This window comes from Emys orbicularis, chromosome 2 (genome assembly GCF_028017835.1).
Source record: "Emys orbicularis isolate rEmyOrb1 chromosome 2, rEmyOrb1.hap1, whole genome shotgun sequence".
NCBI lineage: Eukaryota > Metazoa > Chordata > Testudines > Emydidae > Emys > Emys orbicularis.
Window position 1 is genome coordinate 256,381,097 of NC_088684.1, and position 22,965 is coordinate 256,404,061.

General features: G+C 42.4%; 1 protein-coding gene across 1 annotated transcript in view; it reads right to left on the reverse strand.

Moving 5' to 3' along the window:
* Nucleotides 1–22,965, reverse strand: part of RUNDC3B (RUN domain containing 3B) — a 162,574-nt gene that overhangs the window by 88,925 nt on the left and 50,684 nt on the right. Inside the window, exons 3-4 of the mRNA XM_065399227.1 lie at nt 12,064–12,197; nt 1,100–1,185 (exon numbers count right to left, since the gene is read on the reverse strand). Coding sequence (XP_065255299.1) covers nt 1,100–1,185; nt 12,064–12,197 — 220 coding nt within the window. The remainder of the gene's footprint in view (nt 1–1,099; nt 1,186–12,063; nt 12,198–22,965) is intronic.

Sequence of the window (22,965 nt, forward strand, 5' to 3'; positions counted from 1 at the left end):
CTTAAGTGCTTTAAGAATTTCTCACACAGTTCAAGTGTAAGTATACCTGGATAAATGCTTATAATTTTAAGCAAAGAGCATGTGACTGGAAGGCTCAGTTAATTCATCTGTAAAATGGGAAGAATATCTACCTGACGCTGGTGCAATTTAAGATTTGTAAAGCACTTTGAGATCCATGGACAAAAAGTGTTACAGAAGAACAAAATATGGCAAGTGAAATTATTTTCCCTTACTCAATTTTGTTGCTGTTCTTTGAATATTCTCCAGTCTATTTAAGTCTCTCTGATATCGTGAGGCCTGATACTCGCATTATTATCGGGGCAGTCTCAGCTCTATATACAGAGACCCCTCTGATCTATGACATGAAGCCCCTGCAAGAGCAACCCAAAACAGCAGCAACATATTTTGATACCATATCTATCATACTACAAGCTCATATTAGATTTCCTAGCCACTATTGCCTTCTCTTTTATTAAGACAATAAAACTACATAATTGGTATATTATCAAATATAACCAAAGTTATTACATTTTACAGCAGTACTTCACAGCTATAACCAGCACTGGTGTGCATTAATTCTAACCTTTCCCTCTGTCCTTTCTAAAGTACTTTACCAGAAGTCTCTTCCTTTCCCCCCTAAGTTATGCCTGGGGAAATTCTCCATAATAACTGGGACAAATTTAATACTTCTTTCACTGTGTTTCTGAGGGCTTTTTAATCTAAAGGCACTTCCTCTATCTTGAGAAGACCTCAGACCAATGTTTTATGTAGGCAACAAGCACCAACCCCCCTTCCAAAGTTTAGTTTCCTATCTCACTGATCCTCCCCAAAATCTTCATTAAAAAAAAGAGCCAAACTTTTATCATCAAAGAGGAATATACAAGTTTCCAATTATGCCAATGCTAACACACAAATACAGGCCTCTAGATCAGTCTGCCAGGCAGCAACGGATACCCCTCATACAAACTAAACACACCATTTCTGCTATTTACTTCTTATTCTTATATAGATCAAGTACCAAGTTCATTCCCAAACCCAGGTCTTTTGCCTAAGTAACATTTTGAAATTTAGCATTAAGCAAATAAAAGGACTTTAAGACCTGGTTGTTTTGAAGTCTCTTAGAGCTGCAGAAATATATTCTGACAAATGTTTTTCCATAAGTGCCACTCTGATCCACGCTCTGCCCTGAAAGGAAGAAGAAACAACATCAAATACTTAAATCACATACTGTACTAAAAAGCATTCTGTTTATTTGAACCTCTGGAAAACAATCAGACCAGTACAGCTGGAGGGGGAAAGCCACTACACAATTTGCTACTAAAAATATAAATTTGGTATTTAATGTATACTCGACTACAGGAATAAAAAAACAAAACCACAAAACATATTTCTCACATTTTACAGGGGTATTCAAATAAGAATTCTGAAGTAGCAATCTTTCCTTCAAGAATATAGAAGTGGCTAACTTTCACTCAGATGTACAAAATATTTCTAATTTAATGAAAACAGATGTGAAAGCTTTGGCAGCTTTCCATACCTATTTGTGTAAATAAGTTTTGCAACATACCTTTACTTTGGAACTCCTTGTAAACTGCATTTTTGCAACTACTGAAATCTGTTTATCAATCAGTAATTTTACACAGAATTATATTATAAAATGATGTCTGTCTGTACATAATTTTAAAAGCTAAACTTTGTGTTAAATATTTGGCAGTGCAATCTATAATATTTTCTAATTTTAATTTTTTCACTGGTGCCAGTCAAATATACCCAAATCAAACACCAGTAAACAGGTGGCATGCTCCAAACCAAATATTCGTGCTCCAAACCAAATATTTGTGAATGAGAGACCAGATACTATTGACTGAAACAGTAGTAAAATCTGGGCATGCTCCTACAATAAAGAAGAAATTTTTATATGATAGTTGGTCCTAATTCAAAAGATAGGAAATAATTCCAAACAATCTGTTTGTTTTAAGTAGGCAACAGTTATGATTACCCTAATCAGGTCAAGTTACTTCCAAACTATATCAAATCTACCGGCAATTAATTATGTGGCAAGTCATCTTGTTAGTTATTTTTTTTAAATTATACACGCAACTCTTACTAGGCCCATTTCACTGCTGAATTATTATAAAGATTTTAGCAAAAATACTAGCTAACCAAATGCAGACCATGCTCTCAGTTTATATAAACCCAGATCAAACTGCACTCATTAAAGATAGACAAATGGTACATAATATCCATATATCTTTGGAATAACTCGTAGTGCCAAATAAAAACAACATTTATTTTGTTATCACTTGGTGTAGAGAAAGCTTTTTGTTAGACAATAGAGGAACTACCTGTTTAATATTTAGTCCCATATGGATATTGGCCCCTACTTCTTAAATGGATTAGTGCTTTTTATGCCAGCCCAAAAGCAGCTATGCAAGTCAAGAGAGCTAAATCTCCGCTATTTGTATTACACAGGGGGAAAATGTTTACTAACATGTTCTGTAACTGTTGTTTTGCAAGATGTGTTGCACATGTCCATTCCACTTCAGGTGTGTGCATGCCAAGTACACAGATGTCGGAGATTTTTCCCTTGGTGGTACCCGTTGGGGCAGTGCATGTGCTCTCTGCTGCCTTGTGCTGCTGCGTGATAGTATAAAGGGCAGAGCCATCTCCAACCCCTCTCAGTTCTTTCTTATCAGATAGACTCTGATAAAGAGGGGGAAAAGGGTGGGTTACGGAATTGACGTACAGACGCTCCCCAGGTTATGCAAACCCGACTTACGGAAATACGGACTTACGGAAAAAGTTCTGTAAGTTCCATAAGCTTTTTTCTTTTGGCGTAATTGTCAGAGATACGTTCTCAGCTTACGCAAAATTTGACTTATGCAAGGCGTTCTGGAACGGAACGCTTGCATAAGTCAGGGAGCTTTTGTACAACACATCTTGCAGAAAAATAGTTATAGAACAGGTTAGTAACTATTTTTCTTCAATTGATTTCACATGTCCATTCCACTTCAAGTAACTCACAAGCAGTTCAATCTCAAGGTGGGATTGGAGTCTACCACAATAATAATGGAAGGACAACAAGCCCAAATCTGGCATCATCACTATACTATTACATTTGCCTCTCATTATGCCATCTTACATGCACTGAAGACCAAGTTACAGCTCTGCAAATAACCAGAATATAGGCACACAGGCCGCATGTGATATGGTTGAATGAGCCAGTACCCTACTCGATGGAGTTACATTGGCCATGTCATAGCACAAACATATACAAAAGGAGATCCATAACAAAATTAAAAACTGAGAAGAGACCAGAAGGCCCTTCATACTGTCTGCAACTACCACAAACAATTGCGAGGATCTAAATGGTTTAGTTCTCTCCAAGTAAAACGCTAACACTCTCCTAAAATCTAATGTGTGGCGTCTCTCCTTATCCTTATGAGCATGAGACTTAGGAAAATAAATTAATAAATATAATGTCTGATTGATGTGGAAGTGAGAGACCACCACTTTGGTGAGAAATTTCAGATCCCGGGGGGTAAGTTTACCTCATCCTTGTAGAGGACTGTGTACAGAGGGTCAGACACTAGAGCTTGGAATTCATCCACTGTCCTGGCTGAGGTGATTGCCACTGAGGTGGCTACTTTCACGGAGAGATGGAGAAATGACCAGGTAGTCAAGGATTGAAAGGGAAGACGCATTAAGGGTAGAAAGCTGAAATAGCTGGTAGGTGGACTCTGCTGGAACTAAAGGCAAGACCTAGCTATTTCAGGTATAACAAATAGTCCACGTGATGGGGTGGTCTGGAAGGGGTTAAGGTGGCCAGGTAGGCCTATTAACTCCAGAGGCTGCCCCTGGAAGGAGAGCCAGGGAGCAGGAGCTTGATTGCAGGAGGTTCAGCTGGGCACAAACTGATGGGGCCTATAAAACCAGGAAGCTGGCAACACACAGGGGCGACTACTGGGAAAGGCTGCAGTCACACCCTGGGAAGAGGAAGTTGGAGCTGATATACCCAGAGTATACCAGAAGAGTAGGAAGCAGTCCAGGGCAGGAGCAGTGAGGACTGAGAGAGCAAAGCCCAGAACTACTGGTTTGAGGGTCCCTGGGCTGGAACCTGGAGTAGAGGGCGGGCCCGGGTACACCTACCCGCCACTTGGGTAGTGGCACTGGCAGGATAATGAAAACGAAGACTGCCTGGGTCACTGTGACTTTGAAGAACTATACCCCAGAAAGGGGGGCGGGGGGGAGAGTGAGTGAAGCACCATTTGATAGTCCAGCATGTATTTTAATAGAGCCTTTTTGATGGGACCAGATGGAGAATCTCTGCCATTTAGCCTGGTAAATATACCGAATAGAAGGTTTACTACTATTCAAGAGGACATCTTGTACCTCCTTTAAACAGCTCTCCTCCTGAGATGTTAACAATGGAACATCCAGGCTGTAGCCGGGTGGTCACCCGCTCCTTCCCTGAGGGGTTTAAAGACAGCCCTGGGAGAGGGCTGTTGCGGGGGAAGCAGCTACTAGGCTGATTGGGAAGCAGCCGCAGCTGGGCCATGCCCCAATCAGGCCTCAGCTGGCCCTATACAAGAGGCTGGGAGCCAGGAGCTCAGCAGACTCCCTCTAGCTTCTGAGAGGGAGGGACCTGGCTGCAGGGACCTGAGAAGAGTACCTGAGTGGAGCAGGGCTGGGGAAAGGCAGAGGAGCTGGGGAGCTCCAGCCTGGAAAGCCCCAGGTTGCGGCCTAGCAGAAGGTCAACGGGTACTGGGGGTTGCAGAGGGCAGCCCAGTGTAGGCAAAGGCAGCAGGTCCAAACCCAACCTTGCCGGTGATGAGTAGGCTGATACTGCAGTCTGCCCCAGGGCGCAGGGGCTACACGATGACTGGCAGTAGCCTTATACTGAGGCGAGGTGGGTATAGTGGGTGGGGGGTTCCCCGGGGAGGGGAGACCCTGAGAGAAAGGGGTTATTGCCAAGGGGCAGCACCCCAGATAACGGGGCACTGGGTCTGGGAGGGACACGGGGGCCAAGCGGCAGCGGGATGCCGGCCTGAAGAGGGCGTTCCAGAGGCTGGACGAGCTAATTCCCAGGACACCAGCAGGAGGCGCCGCAGGAGTGAGTCCCACATTGCTACACAGGCTATCAACTGAATAGCCTCCTGGTTGGGACTGAAGAAGTGACCATGGTCCTGAGATATGAGGTCTGGGTCCGATGGAATTGTCAAAGGAACCCCAGCCGAGAGGCTCAGCAAAGAGGAAAACCAATGCTGGTGAGGCCACACTGGCACTATCGGCACATGGTCCTGCTTGATTTAAAACTCTGGGTAGGAGTGACGGTCGAAATGATAGACTGGACTTCTACATAGAGTGCTTCCGCAGATGTGAACAGGCTGAAATTGTGAACAAACAGCATCACTTGCCCCATAACCTCAGCTGTACAGAACGCAATGCCATCCACAGCCTCAGAAACAACTCTGACATTATAATCAAAAGGGCTGACAAAGGAGGTGCTATAGTTATCATGAACAGGTGGGAATATGAACAGGAGGCTGCCAGACAACTCTCCAATACTACATTATACAGGCCCTATCCTCCAATCCCACTGAGAAGTACTAAAAGAAACACCATCAGTTCAAGAAACTCCCTGCTACAGCACAGGAACAAATCTACAAAGACACACCCCTAGAGCTCCGACCAGGGGTATTCTATCCGCTACCCAAGATCTATAAACCTGGAAATCCTAGACGCCCCATCATCTCAAGCATTGGCACTCTTACAGCAGGATTATCTGGCTATTTGGACTCTCTCCTCAGACCCTACACTACGGGCACTCCTAGCTATCTTCGAGACACCACCGATTTCCTGAGGAAACTACAATGCATTGGTGATCTTCCTGAAAACACCATCCTGGCCACCATGGATGTAGAAGCTCTTTACACCAATATTCCACACAAGGATAGACTACAAGCTGTCAGGAACATTATCCCTGATGAGGCCATGGCACACCTGGTGGCTGAGTTTTGTGACTTTGTCCTCACCCACAACCATTTCAGATTTGGGGACAACTTATACCTTCAAGTCAGTGGCACTGCTATGGGTACCTGCATAGCCCCACAGTATGCCAACATTTTTATGGTGGACTTATAACAATGCTTCCTCGACTCTCGTCCCCTAGCGCCTCTCCTCTACTTACGCTACATTGATGACATCATCATATGGACCCACGGGAAGGCGGCCCTCGAAGAATTCCACCTGAATTTCAACAATTTCCACCCACCATCAACCTCAGCCTGTACTTGGCGCGTGTACTTGGCGCAGTTTACCCCTATCCCAGACACCTGCCCCTTTTGCGGCATGAGGGAGACCCTGGCACATGTTTACCAGGAGTGCGCCAGGCTGCAGCCCCTATTCCGGCTCCTCACGGATATTTTGTTAAGATTTTGGTTGCACTTTTCTCCTCACCTTTTTATTTATGCACTCCCTATCCGTCGCCCCACAAAGTCACGGGACCTCCTGGTCAACCTCCTCCTGGCCCTAGTGAAACTGGCCATCTATAAAACCAGAGTGAGGAGGTTGGCCGATGGAGTCTCCTGTGACTGTGGGGCCTATTTCAGGTCCTCTGTTCGTTCACGTATCCGGGCAGAGTTCCTCTGGGCGGCGTCCGCTGGCTCCCTTGACGCCTTCGAGGAGCAGTGGGCGCTGTCCGAGGTTCTCTGCTCGGTGTCCCCATCTGGTTCGCATCATTTGACCCTTTGACCTCACTCCTGTCCCTGTTCTTTTATTAGTTGTCTCCTGTAATTTTTTGGTCTCCAGGTCCTGTGGACCCCCCCCCCCCTTAGGCTGGGGGGGGGGTCCTTTAGCAGTGGGCGGGCTTTGCCCACCCACCTGGATCCCAATAGAATCAACCTCAGCCTGGACCAGTCCACACAAGAGATCCACTTCCTGGACACTACTGTGCAAATAAGTAATGGTCACATAAACACCACCCTATACTGGAAACCTACTGACCGCTATACTTACCTACATGCCTCCAGCTTCCATCCAAGACACATCACACGATCCATTGTCTACAACCAAGCCCTAAGATACAACCGCATTTGCTCCAATCACTCAGACAGAGACAAACATCTACAAGATCTCTATCAAGCATTCTTAAAACTACAATACACACCTGGGGAAGTGAGGAAACAGATTGACAGCGAGACGGGTACCCAGAAGTCACCTACTACAGAACCGGCACAACAAGGAAAATAACAGAACATCACTGGGCATCACATAGAGCCCCCAGCTAAAACCTCTCCAGCGCATCATCAACAATCTACAACCTATCCTGGAAAACGATCCCCCACAGGCCAATCCTCGCTTACAGACAGCCCCCCAACCTGAAGCAAATTCTCACCAGCAACTACACACCACACCACAGAAACACTAACCCAGAAGCCAATCTCAGTATCAAACCCCTTTGCCTTCTCCGTCCCCATATCTACTCTAGCGACACCATCATAGGACCCAACTACACCAGCCACACCATCAGGGGCTTGTTCACCTGCACATCTACTAATGTGATATGCTATCATGTGCCAGCAATGCCCCTCTGCCATGTACATTGGCCAAACCGGACAGTTTCTATGTAAAAGAATAAATAGACACAAATCAGACATCAGGACTGGTAACATACAAAAGCCAGTAGGAGAACACTTCAATCTGTTATTGAACGTCCAGGGAGATTGAAAAGTAGCCATCCTTCAACAACAAAAACTTCAAAAACAGATTTCAAAGAGAAACTGCAGAGCTACAATTCATTTGCAAACTTAACACCATTAATTTCGGCTTGAATAGGGAGTGGGAGTGGCTGGCTCACTACAAAAGCAATTTTCCCTCTCTTGGTATTAACACCTCCTCATCAATTATTGGGAGTGGACCACATCCACCCTGACTGAATTGGCCTTGTCATCACTGGTTCTCCACTTGTAAGGTAACTTCCTTCTCTTCATAGGCCAGTATATTTATGCTTGTATCTGTAAGGCTTGGTCTACACTTACCCCCCAATTCGAACTAAGGTACGCAACTTCAGCTACGTGAATAACGTAGCTGAAGTTCGAAGTACCTTAGTTCGAACTTACCTCGGTCCACACGCGGCAGGCAGGCTCCCCCGTCGACGCCGCGGTTCCCCCGTCGACGCCGCGGTACTCCTCTCGTCTAGCTGGAGTACCACAGTCGACGGCGATCACTTCCTGGTTCGACTTATCGCGTCTTGTCTGGACGCGATAAGTCGAACCCAGAACTTCGATTCCCAGCCGCCGGACTAGCGGCTGGGTGTAGACATACCCTAAGTTTCACTCCATGCATCTGAAGAAGTGGTTTTTTACCCACGAAAGCTTATGCCCAAATAAATCTGTTAGTCTTTAAGGTGCCACTGGATTCCTCATTGTTTTTGTGGATACAGACTAACACGGCTACCCCTCAAATATTAAATGAGTATCAACTATATACAACACTAAGAACAAGGAAAAACTTGCAGGAGCAAGGAAGAACACTCCAACAACTGTCATGGGTGGTAAGAAGGAACCGAGGGAGATTGGGGGGTGGTTCTTCCCTTTATACAATTGTGCAGCCACGCCAGGCAGCACAGGGTGCATGCGCTGCCCCAACAGGTAAGGGAAAAAGTCTCCGACTCCAGTGCACTGGGCGCACATATATACCTGACAAGGAATTGACATGTGCATCATTGGAAGAAGAATTAGTAGGTATGTCTTTTTTTTTTTTTTAGCATTGGCCATAGAGCCCTTTACACAAAAGAATAATGAATAATGAATTTATCACAGGAATAAAACTTGCAGGAACACATCAGAAAATAGCATTATATGCTGATGACTTTTTATTAATCTAACCTGAATATTTCCCTAAAATTCGTATCTAAAGAAATCCAGGATTTTGGGAGTGTCTGGCGTTAAAGCTGAACTATTAGCTATAAATTTGCCAGCCCTCTAAGAAGTCGTGCCTCTGGAAAACATTAGGGTACAAATGAGCATGGGAATTAAAATCTGAAAATCTAGAAGAGCAGTATGATTTAAATGTCAAACCACTACTTCAGCAAATGAAGAGAGCTTGGAGTGCTGGTGGAAGTATGCAATTTCTTAGTTGGGAAGAATAGCCACGGTCAAAATGAATATTTTGCTAAGGCTATCTTTTTTTGTTCAAAATCTTTCTATAATCATCCCAGATAAAATTCTAACAGGAATATAGAAAATAACATTAGTATTTATACGGAATAAGAAAAGACTGAGTGTGAATGCAGACATTTTGTACAGACTTATTAAAACAGGATGAAGAAGCTGTTCAAGTATTTTATGGTATTATCAAACCAGCCAGCTCAAACCAATAGTGGATTGGGGGTGCTCTAGAGCACCCCATCACTGGGTCTTTATTGAAGAAAAAAATTGGGGAATATGCTAGGTTACCACAGATTAATATAAAAAATATCCTCCAGAAATGTATATGCATTCTTTAAAAATGGCTAATATCTTAAAGCCATAGAGAACTAAAAGTAAAATAAAATTATTTGCCCTTGCCAACTATACCCATTGCAAATAATCCAGATTTTAACCAAAATCATGAACCAGAAAGTTTTATAGATAGGGAGAGCCATGGAATACATATGGTTGACCAGCTGTTCAAAGAAACTTTTCTAATTTATTTAGAAATCAAAACTAACTGGCTGTGACACAGAGGACATTGGTGGTTCATTCCTCTATGTCAGCAACTCTTTTCAGGAATGACAAACTCATTATACTTAACACACTGTTGTCATGACATATAGCCAAAAGATGGCATGTAATATATCATTGGAAAATTAGTAACTTACTGATCATTAATATTCTTGCATGATGTATGTACAGGCTGTGTACAAAGTTATAAATGAGCTAGAATTATGTTCTTAAAATGTGTTTGGCAAACAACGCATAATCCCAATCTGCCCTATACAAAGGAATGTGTATTTGCTTGTCTGACCAGCCAGATCAGACAGAGACAATGAAGATCTATTTACATAAGAAGTAAACAAAGCCATCAACCTACAGAGTGGGAAACAGAAGATCTTCATCCCCTGTTGAGTTTGAGACTCTACTCCCTGGAAGTCTTCCTGCATCTTGAAGGAGAGTTAATGACCTTTGGGAAGACAGCATGGTGCCTGCACCCCAGTAGGAGAGAGAAGCTTGGTCTAGGGCTTACTTTTTAAATAATACATTTCAAAAGGTTTACTGGACTATAAAAAGAAAAAGGAAAGAACCCCAAGGTTATCGATTACTTGGGGGATTCAAGGGGTCAGAGCTCTTGAAATCACAGAATGTTGGGTCATTCAACCAAGTCTCTGGAATTGATACAGGTGATAAACCTGCTTAGGCAAAGACTGTAACTCACTAATGGTTTCAGTCTTAGAAGCGTATTTTCACTTTTGTTTGCTTGTAACCCTTTCTGTTTTTATTTCTTATACTTGGTATCACTTAACCTATATCCTTTTGTTAATAAACTTGTTCTATTTTTCCTACAAACCAACTCAGTGTTGTGCTTGAAGGGAAGGGTGCATTACCCCAATTAAGTTACTAATCTGTAATGCCCTAACTCTTTAAAAGAGCAGCAAATATCTTCAGTGAATGCAAAGTGATAGGGTCTGTACATTGTAGAGAGACAACTCTAAGGTGCTCAGTGGCTGAGTTCATTGATTGTTACCTGCTAGGCAAGGCTCAGATTGGTAGAGTCTCAAGGAGTTTGCTGGTTGAGAAGATACTCTGGGGTGGCTGGGAGCTGACACACACGGTCTAATCTCCAACAAAGCTCAATCTTGCTGTGGCAGAGAGATAACACAGTGGCTCCAACCAGTGTGTGTCAGACTGGCCCACTCTCCTAAGGCACTTTCAAGTTAGATATTATTTTCTCCACTTTCTAGAAGAGTGGTTTTTATACAGAAACTAACTTTAATAGAAATGTTGGCTTCTGGTCGATTAGGGGAGAAAACATTGTCAAACTTTGCAGACAACTTTCCCAACAAAGAAATGTCCCCATGACACAGAGGAAGAAGGATTTGTACAGACAAATTACCCCCAGAAGAATGTGTTTTGATCTGTGAAACAGGACCTGCAACCTTAGCGTGTAGCATGATAAAAGAAAATTTCTTTAAAATACTGTTTCAGTAGTATGCCAGTCAGATTAAAAATTACTTTATTTATATATAAAAATTGAATGAGGATAAATGTTGGAGAAATTGTGGTGAAAAGAAGAGATTTTATGCACATGGAGTGGACAAGTCCAGAGATTATTGGGATGCACTTCATAACCAAACATTATCAATTATTGTATATTTATTATCCTTGGTAATCCTTGTGGGACTTCCTAGAGGAAACAGTCACAAAGAAATGAAGAATTAATCTCTCATATACTAATAGCCACTAGACAACTGATAGCCTTTCACTGGAAAAAGAAAAATAGCCCAAAACGAGAAGAATGGTTCCAAAATAAATGGGAGGATGTTACTGAAAAATTAAAGAGGACAAAGATACTTTGATATTTGGGTACCATTTATTCAGAACTCAAACAAAGTACATTAACCTGCAGAAAAAAATCAGCATGTCTTTTTAAAAAAAATATTAATATTTGATAGACATGCCTGATTTGATAAATATGAGTAGAGTCAGTAGTTTCACTCAATTTAATAAAATCATGAGAAATAATATGTTTTGGATGGTGTGAACAGGCTCAAACTGTTATACAATAAACACTCTGTTAAATAGGAAGATTTGATGAGATTTATATTCCTACATAATTTTTCTCTAAACAAAAAAAATAAGCTCACTGTTGTAATGATTATCAATCAGTTTCTGCTATTTACATGGCAATGGTTTGTAAAACTTCCCAAATAAATAGTTATTTAAAAAAAAAAAAAAAAAACTGAAGGATTTTACAGGATAAACTTAACCATTTATATTTTCCTGTTGGGAACAAAAATAAAGATTAAGATGTACATACAATAAATTATGTAATTTGCAGCCACCTTGATGTTTTATTTCTTACCTTTGCTCTAGAAGAACTGACATTCTCCATATTCTCAATGCTGCAGATGCAATTGTGTGAAACCTTACGGCAAGCTACTCGGATATAGTCCCAGAAGCTACGAGGGCTTTCATAGCCAAACCAGGTGATCTGACCTTAATCAGAAGACAGGAGACACAAAATTGTAGGTAAAGAATATGGATTGTTAGAAACAACGAGGACACATAGCCAACATTTTGGCTACACCTCGAGCTTTGTTACCACTGTTATTGCACTAGTATAGCTGCACCAGAGGAACTGCACCAATGCAAGTCCCTAGTGTAAATGTGCTGCACTTGCATGGAAAGTGACTTGCACTGGTGCAGCTTACCTTGCTTTGAAACCAGTGTGTAGATAAAGATTTAGTTTTGTCTTCGTTTATTTTTATTTTTTTTAAGTATTATATTGCAATACCACCCAGAGCTCTAAATTGTAATCAGGGTCCCAGTGTACTTCACAAACTCAAAGGCAGGGTTCAAAAACAGCTAAAAACTCAAGTGCTGATAGTGACAATGGTTTTTTACTAGATAGGGCCATATACACTTCATGAATAAAAAGAATCAAAGACAGAATGAGAACCTGTTCCATAAAGTTATGCTTTACAGCAATTTTAAATTTATTCCCATTTGTTCTATACCATTGCTCTTATGCCAGCAGTTCCCAAACTGTGGGTAGTGATCCCATCACCAGATGGGGTTGCAATGATCCCTACTGTGCAGAGGACACCATTTTGCTATGTACAGCATGACCGTGCACGTACAGTGAGTGTGAGATCACAATGCATGCAGGATGCCATCCTTCACACAGCATGTCCTCGCATGCACCATATGTACAGGGTCCTACACTGTGTGTAGGAAGCCATTTTGTAGAGAAAAATGGCATCCTCCATTCAGCGTGACTTCTCACATACACTGCATGCAAGGTCACGCTGTGCAAAGGATGCCATGCTGTTCTTCAAAATGGCAACTTGTATGCTGTCTGGGGTCCCAGCAGGAAAGTCTTCATTAAAGTGGCGTCATGCTGCCAAAAAGCTTGAGAACCCCAGTCCTATGCCAACCAGTAGCAGATTTTGGGGCCCTGGCAGTTGGCTTCCCATTGGAGGAGCAATCACTGATGTGAAGTCTAAGTATTTTCTTATTGCAACTTGTTTTACTTGCAGTATATAAACCCACCAGTCCTTAAATACAGGTGGTAAAACAGCATGTAGCAAATTCCCTTTCAGAAATCTTAGCAAAGAATTAAAAAAAAAAAAAAAAAAAAAAACTATGTGTAATGTGCTATCTGATGACTAATCATAATGATAGATATGCAGTTTCTGCATACAAAGCTCAAATCTAGATAAAAAAGAAAACAAATACCTAGAAATTAAAACTTAAGAAATAAAAGATCTTTGCTTCTTTCCCCTTTAAAATATAATCTCTTTAAAAAGTTAAAACCTCAAATATCAGTCTTACGTGTTCTTCCCTTAAAGTTGAACCACCTCATATGCTTAAAATGCCAGAGTGAGTGAAATCAGGTGGCAGAACCTCCTCTCTTGTAAACTGTCGTACCTACAAATGCAACTATGACAATTTACATCAGCTGAGGCTCTGCCCCAGCTCTAGAATGCTCAAGCCTAATTTCCAGAGGGCATTTGCTAACTGACTTGCCACCTCACCTCCTGACCTTGCCACATGAATTCATATAGGGAGTTGAAAATCTGAGGAAAGACTTATAAAAAAAAAAAAAAAAAATAGGGAGAACCAGGTATAGTATCTCAATCCTTCCATTCAAAGGGACAGCAATCACAAGGATTTCCAATGTACCAGAAATTTATAGATTTTCAGTTTCTTCTATTATTTAAAAGAACCAGTGAGGATTTTTATCCCCAAAGAAGCTAACTGTTTCCACAAAAAGAGGAAATATATAAATACAAGATGCACAGTGGATACCAGGAGATTTAACCGGCTAATGACAGACTGAAATAGTTACCAAAAGAATGTGGAAATAATCTGTTTTTAATCCAGGCTGATAGATGATGGCAGTCAAGAAGTTTCTGGGAGATTTTAAAAGAATCCAGATGGGCTTCATTCACAATACCAGAACAGAGCTTGAAAAAAAAATTTTTTTTTCAAAAAAAACTTTGCCAATGAAAAATAATCTTGGCCAGCCTGTTTCATTCATTCATTCTCCCTTCCTTTAGAATTTGCTAGAATTGTGTCTGAAATACCTTCCAAAATGTCAAAAGATTCCCTATTGCTTAAAGATCATGTTTCCTTTGGTGAGGAATCATTATTTTTAGATTTTTTTTCCTGACTGTCAAAGTTTACTTCCAATTCTCTGATTTTTTTATTTATTTTTTTTAAATGGGGAAAAAGACTGAGGGCAAATAAAACACTTACCAAACAGTCAATAAAATGTCAGGACAATCAGAACCAAGCACTTCCCAAAGTACCCGGCAAGGTCCAGGCCAATGATTAGCAAAACTGTATGACTTTCATGTGTGAAAGTCTGAGCAATTTAAAAATGACATTCTATTTTTTTTGGGGGGGGGGGGGGGGGGGGAGGGGAGGAGAAGAGCTGTTTGGTCTTCTGTAATGTAATTTACATGAAAATCCAAGATTATAACTGGAATGCAGGGTATTAGTTACCAAGTGTTTGTAACTTAACTTTCATGTGTTTAGGAAATGCTGAATAGTTATTATGACTTTTTTCTATATTGTAGTTTAAATAAATTACCAAAACAATTGAAACTGCTGTGATTACACTGCATTATTTTGACAAATAAAGTATGCAGAATTTTGAATGTTTTGGCGCAGAATCCCCCCAGGAGTAAAGTATACGTCAGAGGAACACCAAGAACCTCTTTAGCCAAGGCTTCAGACTACCTGAAAGATGCCCCAGTCTAACTGCAACAAACGGAGGGGGAAAAAAAAACTGTCTAAAATATCCCACATTCTGAACTTTTTAGGCCAGAATTCTTAGACCAGCTCCCTAGCTTTTGTGCCCATTCTTAGGGAATGTCAGTAGGTTATACATCTCCTGATAGTTAGTTAAGAAATTAACAAGGACAAGCTCAGGCCAGAATTGGTTCACCCTAGAAGAGGGGTCGGCAACCTTTCAGAAGTGATGTGCCGAGTCTTCATTTATTCACTCTAATTTAAGGTTTCGCGTGCCAGTAATACATTTTAATGTTTTTAGAAGGTCTCTTTCTATAAGTCTATAATACATAACTAAACTATTGTTGTATGTAAAGTAAGTAAGGTTTTTAAAATGTTTAAGAAGCTTCATTTAAAATTAAATTAAAATGCAGAGTCCCCCGGACCGGTGGCCAGGACCCGGGGCAGTGTGAGTGCCACTGAAAATCAGCTCGCATGCCGCCTTCGGCATGCGTGCCATAGGTTGCCTACCCCTGCCCTAGAACCACAGAGGCCCAGTATACCCCCTCACATGAAGCCTTAAAGACCTTCACAGCCAGAACTGCCAAGTATCATGCTTCTCACATTACACTCATACATGTGGCATCCCTCTCATGCCTGCCTACATCTCAAGTAAAATCTCGCTCATAATGAGACACTCCTCATGAGATGGGCTGGAAGCCAGGAGACTGATTTCTGCTCTCATCTCTTCTACTGACTAACTGTAATATTCATGTGCATTTTACATCCATTAACAAGTCAGGCCTCATATTTCTATCCTAGGAGGGAGGTAAGCATCATTGGGACCATTTTACTAATAAGGTAACACGCTTCATGAGGTCATTTCAGGCACAGCGGGGGATCATACCCAGGTCTCTAATGTTAGAGGACACAAGTATCACCCACTTTGTCACAATGGCATTCAGAATGAATATACCACAGCAATGTGCTTGATGATACTGCCTGTAACCACTACTCTAACTACTAGACCATAGTCTTCTCCCAGAGCCAGAGAGAGAACCGAGAAAACCAGACATCCTGTATTCGACGGTTGTCTTACAAATAGTTGTGTAGCCCACTTGAGGCTTGTCTGCATAGAGGATAACAGCCTGTTTCTGCTATCAGCAACTCTTAACTCTAGTGGAAGAGGTATGTGCTGTGGATCTGAAGGTTCTGGCTTCAAACCCTACAACCTGTCATGCTTACAGAGCTAACTGCACCTTTGACTCCTCTCCACCCCCAATTATTTTGAGTGCACCCCTCTGAGGCACTAAGCCTCATGCCCTTACGTTTTCTGGGATGGAATCCCACAATTCTCCTACTCTTAGACCAGATCCTGGGCTCCAGTTCCCTGTGCACGGGGTTGCCACACCACTCAGGTTTGTCCCACCCACGCAGGACATTTGGATAGTAGAAAGGAACTTTTTAACTAACACCTGAGTAGTTGCAGGATTAAAGTTGAGTGTGCCTTTGGCTGCTTGCAGGGGAGGTGGTACTCGCTAATGACAAGACTAGAGGCTGCCTTGTGCTTCTATGTAGAATAGCCAGTGTACTCAAACTGTTTAATGTACTGGTATACACTGCATAATAATTTTTTTTTAATTTTTAAGTGATTTGCGTTGTCTCTTGTTGGAATTACAACATACTTTATGTATGGGATGTGCTTTTATGAAACTGTAGTCACCTTTGAACTAAAAGATATTTGAGAAATAGTACAAATTAAAACTGTCAATAGAAGTGTACAATTTCACTAACAAAAAACAATAGAAGCTCAAGAACAGTAGAGCGCAATCTTAATTAAGAGTCCAATCATAAAATGCACATACACATTGCAGCAGTAATGTTCACAGCCATGTGTAGATGTGCTGTCTTCTTGGTCACTTTGCCTTTGGGGCTGGCCACAGGATCCTGTGGTGGATGAGGGGTGCTGCATGGCATTGATGGCTGGCCACCAGGCTTTTGGAATGCCATGGGAGAAAGGCTTGGGGTGGGCTGAAGGGTTCAAAGTAGGCCTCCTAAAACTTGCTGTTCTTTGTGCCCTGTGCCCAGCTAACAAACAGGAGCAGCAAACAGTAGAGTCTTGCCACAGAGTTCTCACGGTAAAGGAGAAACAACTATGTAACCCTTAGAGAGAGTGTGTTGTCTGTTAGTTGGTTTGATGTTGTGAGCTTGTTTGCCTGCCGTGTGCCTGCTTGGTTGAAGTTTATAGTGTGGTCTGTTTAGGGCACTGTGTGCTGAGCCTAGTGGCCTGCTAGGCAAGGCTGAGAGCTTCCTAATGAGGCTCTAGCCTGCCATCCTTTGAACCCTAATCCCTTTAGGATCCCTTGACAAGGGGGCAAGGCTAACTCAGGGAGAACAGGGATTTTAAAAGCCAGCTCCCAAGCAACCAGAGAAGCTAGCGAACAGGAGAAGCAAACGGGAGAGCATGGAAGCCAGATCAACCTAATGAACATTCTCTAAAAAGTTAGGCCAATAACTCTCCCACCACCATCACCCACAAAAAACAAAGACACACAACAACAAACCTCACACAAACAAACAACAAACAAAAAATAAACCGCTACAAGAGTAAAAATAATGCAGGCAGAAGTCGAGCGGCAGAGTGGGGACTATCCACTTTATTACATTGAATGCAACACGTATGATTACCTGCCTTGTGTGCGCACTCAATGCAAACACAGATCATGGCCTTCAGAGATAGAGTACAAGCTCTTCAGAGCACAGTAGTTGAATTGGAGGAGCTAAGGGAGACAGAAATACACAGACAAGACTTTCCAGGACACAGTAAAGCTGTCCCTCCCACCATTTAACAGCCTCTGTACTGCTGAGGAGGATAAAAATCTCAGAGAACAAGAACATCAAGCTGGAGTGGAGAGAAATGAACCCATAGTTGCGACCCTCCTTCCAGATGATGTCATGGTCCTATCGCACTAAGGATACCCCACCAGAGCAGGTGATCCCTGTTACTAGAAAGAGACAAAATAGTAGTGGGGGAGTCGATTTTTAAAAATATAGATAGTTGTGTTCGTGATGACCAGGAGAACCACATGGTGAACTGCCTACTGGGTTTGAAATTTGTGGCCCTCTTGAGACATCTAGACAGACTTATGTGCAGTGCTGGGGAGGAGCTGGTAGTCATGGTACAAGTAGATACCACGGACATAGGGAAAAGGTAGGAGACAGGTCCTGGAGGCCAATTTTAAGCTGGTAAGTAAGAGATTAAAGTCCAGGACCTCAATGGTAGCATTCTCTGAAATGCTTCCAGTTCCACATACAGGGCCCATTACCCAGGAAGAACTGCACGGTCTCAATGCGTGGATGAGACAATGATGTTCAGAGGAGAGATCTAGATTTATTAGAAACTGAGGAGTTTTTTGGAAAAGGAGGAGCCTGAACAAAAAGGATGGATAGAGCCCTGCCTGGGTACAAAAATGTGGATCCGCACCCGACAGGATCAACCCACAATCTGACCCACGATCCACTAGCCGTCTTTTACCTGTATCTGCATCTGCACCAGCAGCAGCAAGCCATCTTACAAGGTCTAGTAACGGAGATGGGAAGGAGCAAGGGGGAGGGTGGGGACTTGCAGGGAAGAGGCAGTGTGAGGGTGGGGACTGGGTCTCGAGGAGAAGGGATGGCACAGAGGGGTAGGCTGGGACGAAGGGATGTTGCATCATGTGCTGCTCCTGGGGGCTCCCGAGCAACAGCACATGGCAGCAGCAGTGCATGTTGCATCACACAGTGGGCTGGAGGAGTGGGGTGCCAGGGCCCAGCCCATTCCAATCCCTGGGGGCAGGCCCTGCTGCCCATGAGGCAGCGGGCCGCACTATGGTGGGGACGCTGGTGCTGCCCGAGGGGCCTGAGCTGCTGGACAGGAAGAGTCGCGAGCGGGTGCTGGACAGCCCCAACTCTGACCTGCCACCAGCCCCAGCCACAAGTTGCTGGCCAACAGCCCCAAGCGTGCTGTGCCCCCCGGGCTACCCAAGCCAGACGCTGGGGGCCAGGCCCTGCCGGTGAGCAGAGCTCTGCGCAGTTGTATCTAGATCCAATCCACTATCCTCAAAAATGGTCTGCAGATATACATGGATTTGCAGGGCTCTAAGGATGGACTCCACCTAAACCAAAATGGAACCAGATTGCTGGCATGTAAAAACACCTCTACAACCTTTTTAATTTTAAACTAAGCGCTGGGAGAAAGCAGACAAGTGCAGAGGAGCACACAGTTCAGACAAACACATCACTTAGGATTTATTAAATGGGATATTCTATATCCTAGTAAAAAAAGAGAGGATAGAAATTGATAAAATACAGGTGGAACTGAAGAAAAACAGTCAAAGAAAGAGTCCCATTCAACTACAGTACATCTCATGAAGGCAAAATATTGACAAATTTTAGAAGTGCTTGTATACTAGATGTCTAAATACTAAGATGGGTGAACTCGAGTGCCTGAGATTAATTGAGGATATTGATATAATAAGCATCACAGAAACTTGGTGGGATGATGATAATCAATGGGACATGGCAATACCAAGGTACAAAAGAGATAGGAATGACAGAGTGGATCGTGCTGGTGGAGTAGTGGCACTATACGTGAAAGAAAGCATGGAGTCAAATGTAGTAAACATCTTAAATGAATCAAACTGTACCACAGAATCTCTACACACAGAAATTCCATGTTTGACTAATAAGAGTAAAGCAGTAGGAATATACTTTCAATCACCTGCCCAGAATGAGAATGATTATTGTGAAACGCTCAAGGAGATTAGAGAGACTACAAAAAGAAAAAAAAAACAGCAATAATGAAGGATTTCCACTATCCACATATTGACTGGGAATATGTCATCTCAGGATGGAATGCAGAGATAAAATTTCTAGACACCGTGAAATGACTGCTTCTTGAAGCCGTCAGTCCTGGAACCCACAAAGGGAGAGGCAATTCTTGATTTAGCTTTAAATGGCACACAGAATCTGGTCCAACAGGTGAATATAACTAAATTGCTCAGTAATAGCGACCATAATATAATTAAATTTAACATCTTGGGAGGAGAGGGGGAAATTCCAAAGACTCACCACAGCACCATTTAACTTCAAAAAGGGAACTATACAAAAAAAGAGGAAGCTAGTTAAACAGACATTAAAAGGAACAGTCACAAGGGAGAAATAAGTGTATTGAAATTTATTTAAAAACCCATAATAGAAGCTCAAACTATATGTATATCCGCAAATAAAAAACACCATAAGAGAATAAAAAATGCCACCATGGCTAAACAACAGAGTAAAAAAAACAAAAAAACCGACAATAGACATTTTTAAAATTGGAAGTCAAATCCTAGTGAGAAAAATAGAAAGGAGCATAAACTCTGGAAATCAAGTGTAAAAGTATAATTAGGCAGCCCAAAAAAGAATTTGAAGAGCAAATAGCAAAAGATTTTTAAAAATTGCTGTTAGTTTGTAAGTACATCAGAAGCAGGAAGCCTGCCAAACAATCAGTGAGGCCGCCGGATGCTAAAGTAGCACTCAGGAAGACAAGATCATTGTGGAGAAGCCAAATTAATTTTTATAATCAGTCTGTTGCAAGGATGTAAGGGAGATTCCTACACCTGAGGATTCCTATGCCGTAAATTATCTGGAAAACGGGGTAAACAGTGAGGTGGCAAAATTTGCAGATGATACAAAACTACTCTAGATAGTTATGTCACAAGCAGACTGCAAAGAGCTACAAAAGGGTCTCAGAAAACTGGGTGACTGGGCAACAAAATGGCAGATGAAATTCAATGTTGATAAATGCAAAGTAATGCACTTTGGAAAACATAATCCCAACTATACATATAAAATTATGGGTTCTAAATTAGCTGTTACCACTCAAGAAAGATGTTGGAGTCATCATGGACAAGTTCTCTGAAAACATCCGCTCAATGTGCAGTGGCAACTGAAAAAACTGAGAGAATGTTGGGAACCATGAGGAAAGGGATAGATAATATCTTAATGCCACTATATAAGTCCCTGGTATGCCCACACCTTGAATACTGCATGCAGTTCTGGTTGCCCCATCTCAAAAAAGATATATTAGTATTGGAAAAGATACAGAGAAGGGCAACAAAAATGATTAGGGATATGAAACAGCCTCCATATGAAGAGACTACTAAGGGGGGGGACATGATAGAGGTCTATAAAATCATGAATGGTGTGGAGAAAGTGAATAGGAAAGTGTTATTTACCCCATCACATAACACAAGAACCATGGGTCACGCAATGAAATCAATAGGGAGCAAATTTAAAACCAACAGAAGGAAGTACATCTTCACACAATGTATGGTCAGCATGTGGAACTTGTTGTCAGGGGATGTTGTGAAGGCCAAAAGTATAAGTGGGTTCAAAAAAAATATTGGCTAAGTTCATGGAGGATAGGTCTGTGACACTATATGGAATCTGGGGGACACTTTAGGATATTATGAATACCAATATTGTAAAACTGCGATGAGTTGTGCCAGATATGCTGTGTAAGGTATCAGCAAAAATGTTACAATTTGCCAAGTATGACAATCTTGTTTGTGTGTTTGTATCACTTTGTATTGTAAGTTATATGTATGGTATGTCTGTAGTTCCAAACTTGTGCTGTGCATCTGGCTGACACTCCCGATAGATTGGCATCAGCACTACTTAGCCTGCTTGATGGCCCATCAAGAGACATCAGCTATACAACTGACCAATTGAGAAAAGGCAAGGGATACACCTTATGACTCAGCAAGGCATGCAGGGGCATGCTAGGAACACAACTCTAAGGCTTCCAGGTCATGGGCTGTGCAGCTTGTTTGGAACGAAGGAAATACAAGTTGCATGGCAAAAAGACTATAAAAGACAGCTGCATCTTCTCCATTTTGTCTTCAGTCCTGCTTCTTGCCTTTGAAGTAACTGTTCTACAAACAAGCTCTGAACAAAAGGACTAAATGACCCATCCTAGCTGTAGATGTGTTCCAGAGGGACTTTCAAGCCAGCAAACTCACCAATACTGCTAAGAACCTGATATATGGACTTTGAAGTCTCTGTATTGTGGCAAATTGCCGGCACTACTATGCTGAGTCTCGCGCTGTCTCTTCTTGGAGGGGGGGGGGTTCAGGGCACCATTTCTTACCCCTGAACTGGGATATTAACTGCCCCACTAGTGTCCTAGAGGAGGGGAGTGGAGAGGGAGGGACCCGGGCCTGCTCTCTACTCCGGGTCCCAGCCCAGGGGTCCCAAGGATAGTGGTAAACCACTTGAACTAGCGGTTCCTTCCCCTGAGCTACTTCCCTCTCCTGCCCTTCAGCTTGTGGGGGCTTCCTGCCCTCCCTCTGCACAAGCCAGGTGTCCCTTTACCTAGGGTCTTGGTCTTCTTAGCCCACCGCAGCACTTCTCCAAACTTCCCTCTGCTTCCCTCCAAACTGCTCTCTGCTCCAATACCAGTCCACTGTTTCTTACTCCTTCCCCTGTCTGATTGAAGCAGGGGGTTTTTATCAGGTGACAGACTTCAGGTGCTCTAATTGGCTTCAGGTGCTCTAATTGATCTATAGCAAACTTTCTTCCCTCTACAGGGAATAAGGCTCCCTTCTAACCCTCTCCTGCTGCCCTCTGGCCATGCTGTATCACAGTATGTATGTATGTGATTGTTTTACCATTTAACATCCCTCTTCTTGTTTTTTCTTTATAATAAACCGTTAGTTTTAGGCACTAAAGGATTGGCTGGCAGTGTGGTATTTTGGGTAAGATCCAAACGTATACGGACCTGGTAACGTGGCTGACCCTTTGGGGTCAGAAAAAACATTTATCATCTATGAACAGAGTTTTTTAAATAACTTCTCACTGCACTGGACCTAGGTGCTTATTAGGAGCCAGAGAACTGGAATGCAATAAAGTGGCTGTGTGGTTTCTTTTTTCTTACCCTTCTTTTTTTGATTCTTGATAACCGGTGTGGGGATCAAAAGCACAGTTTGTGACTGGTTGGGGAGAT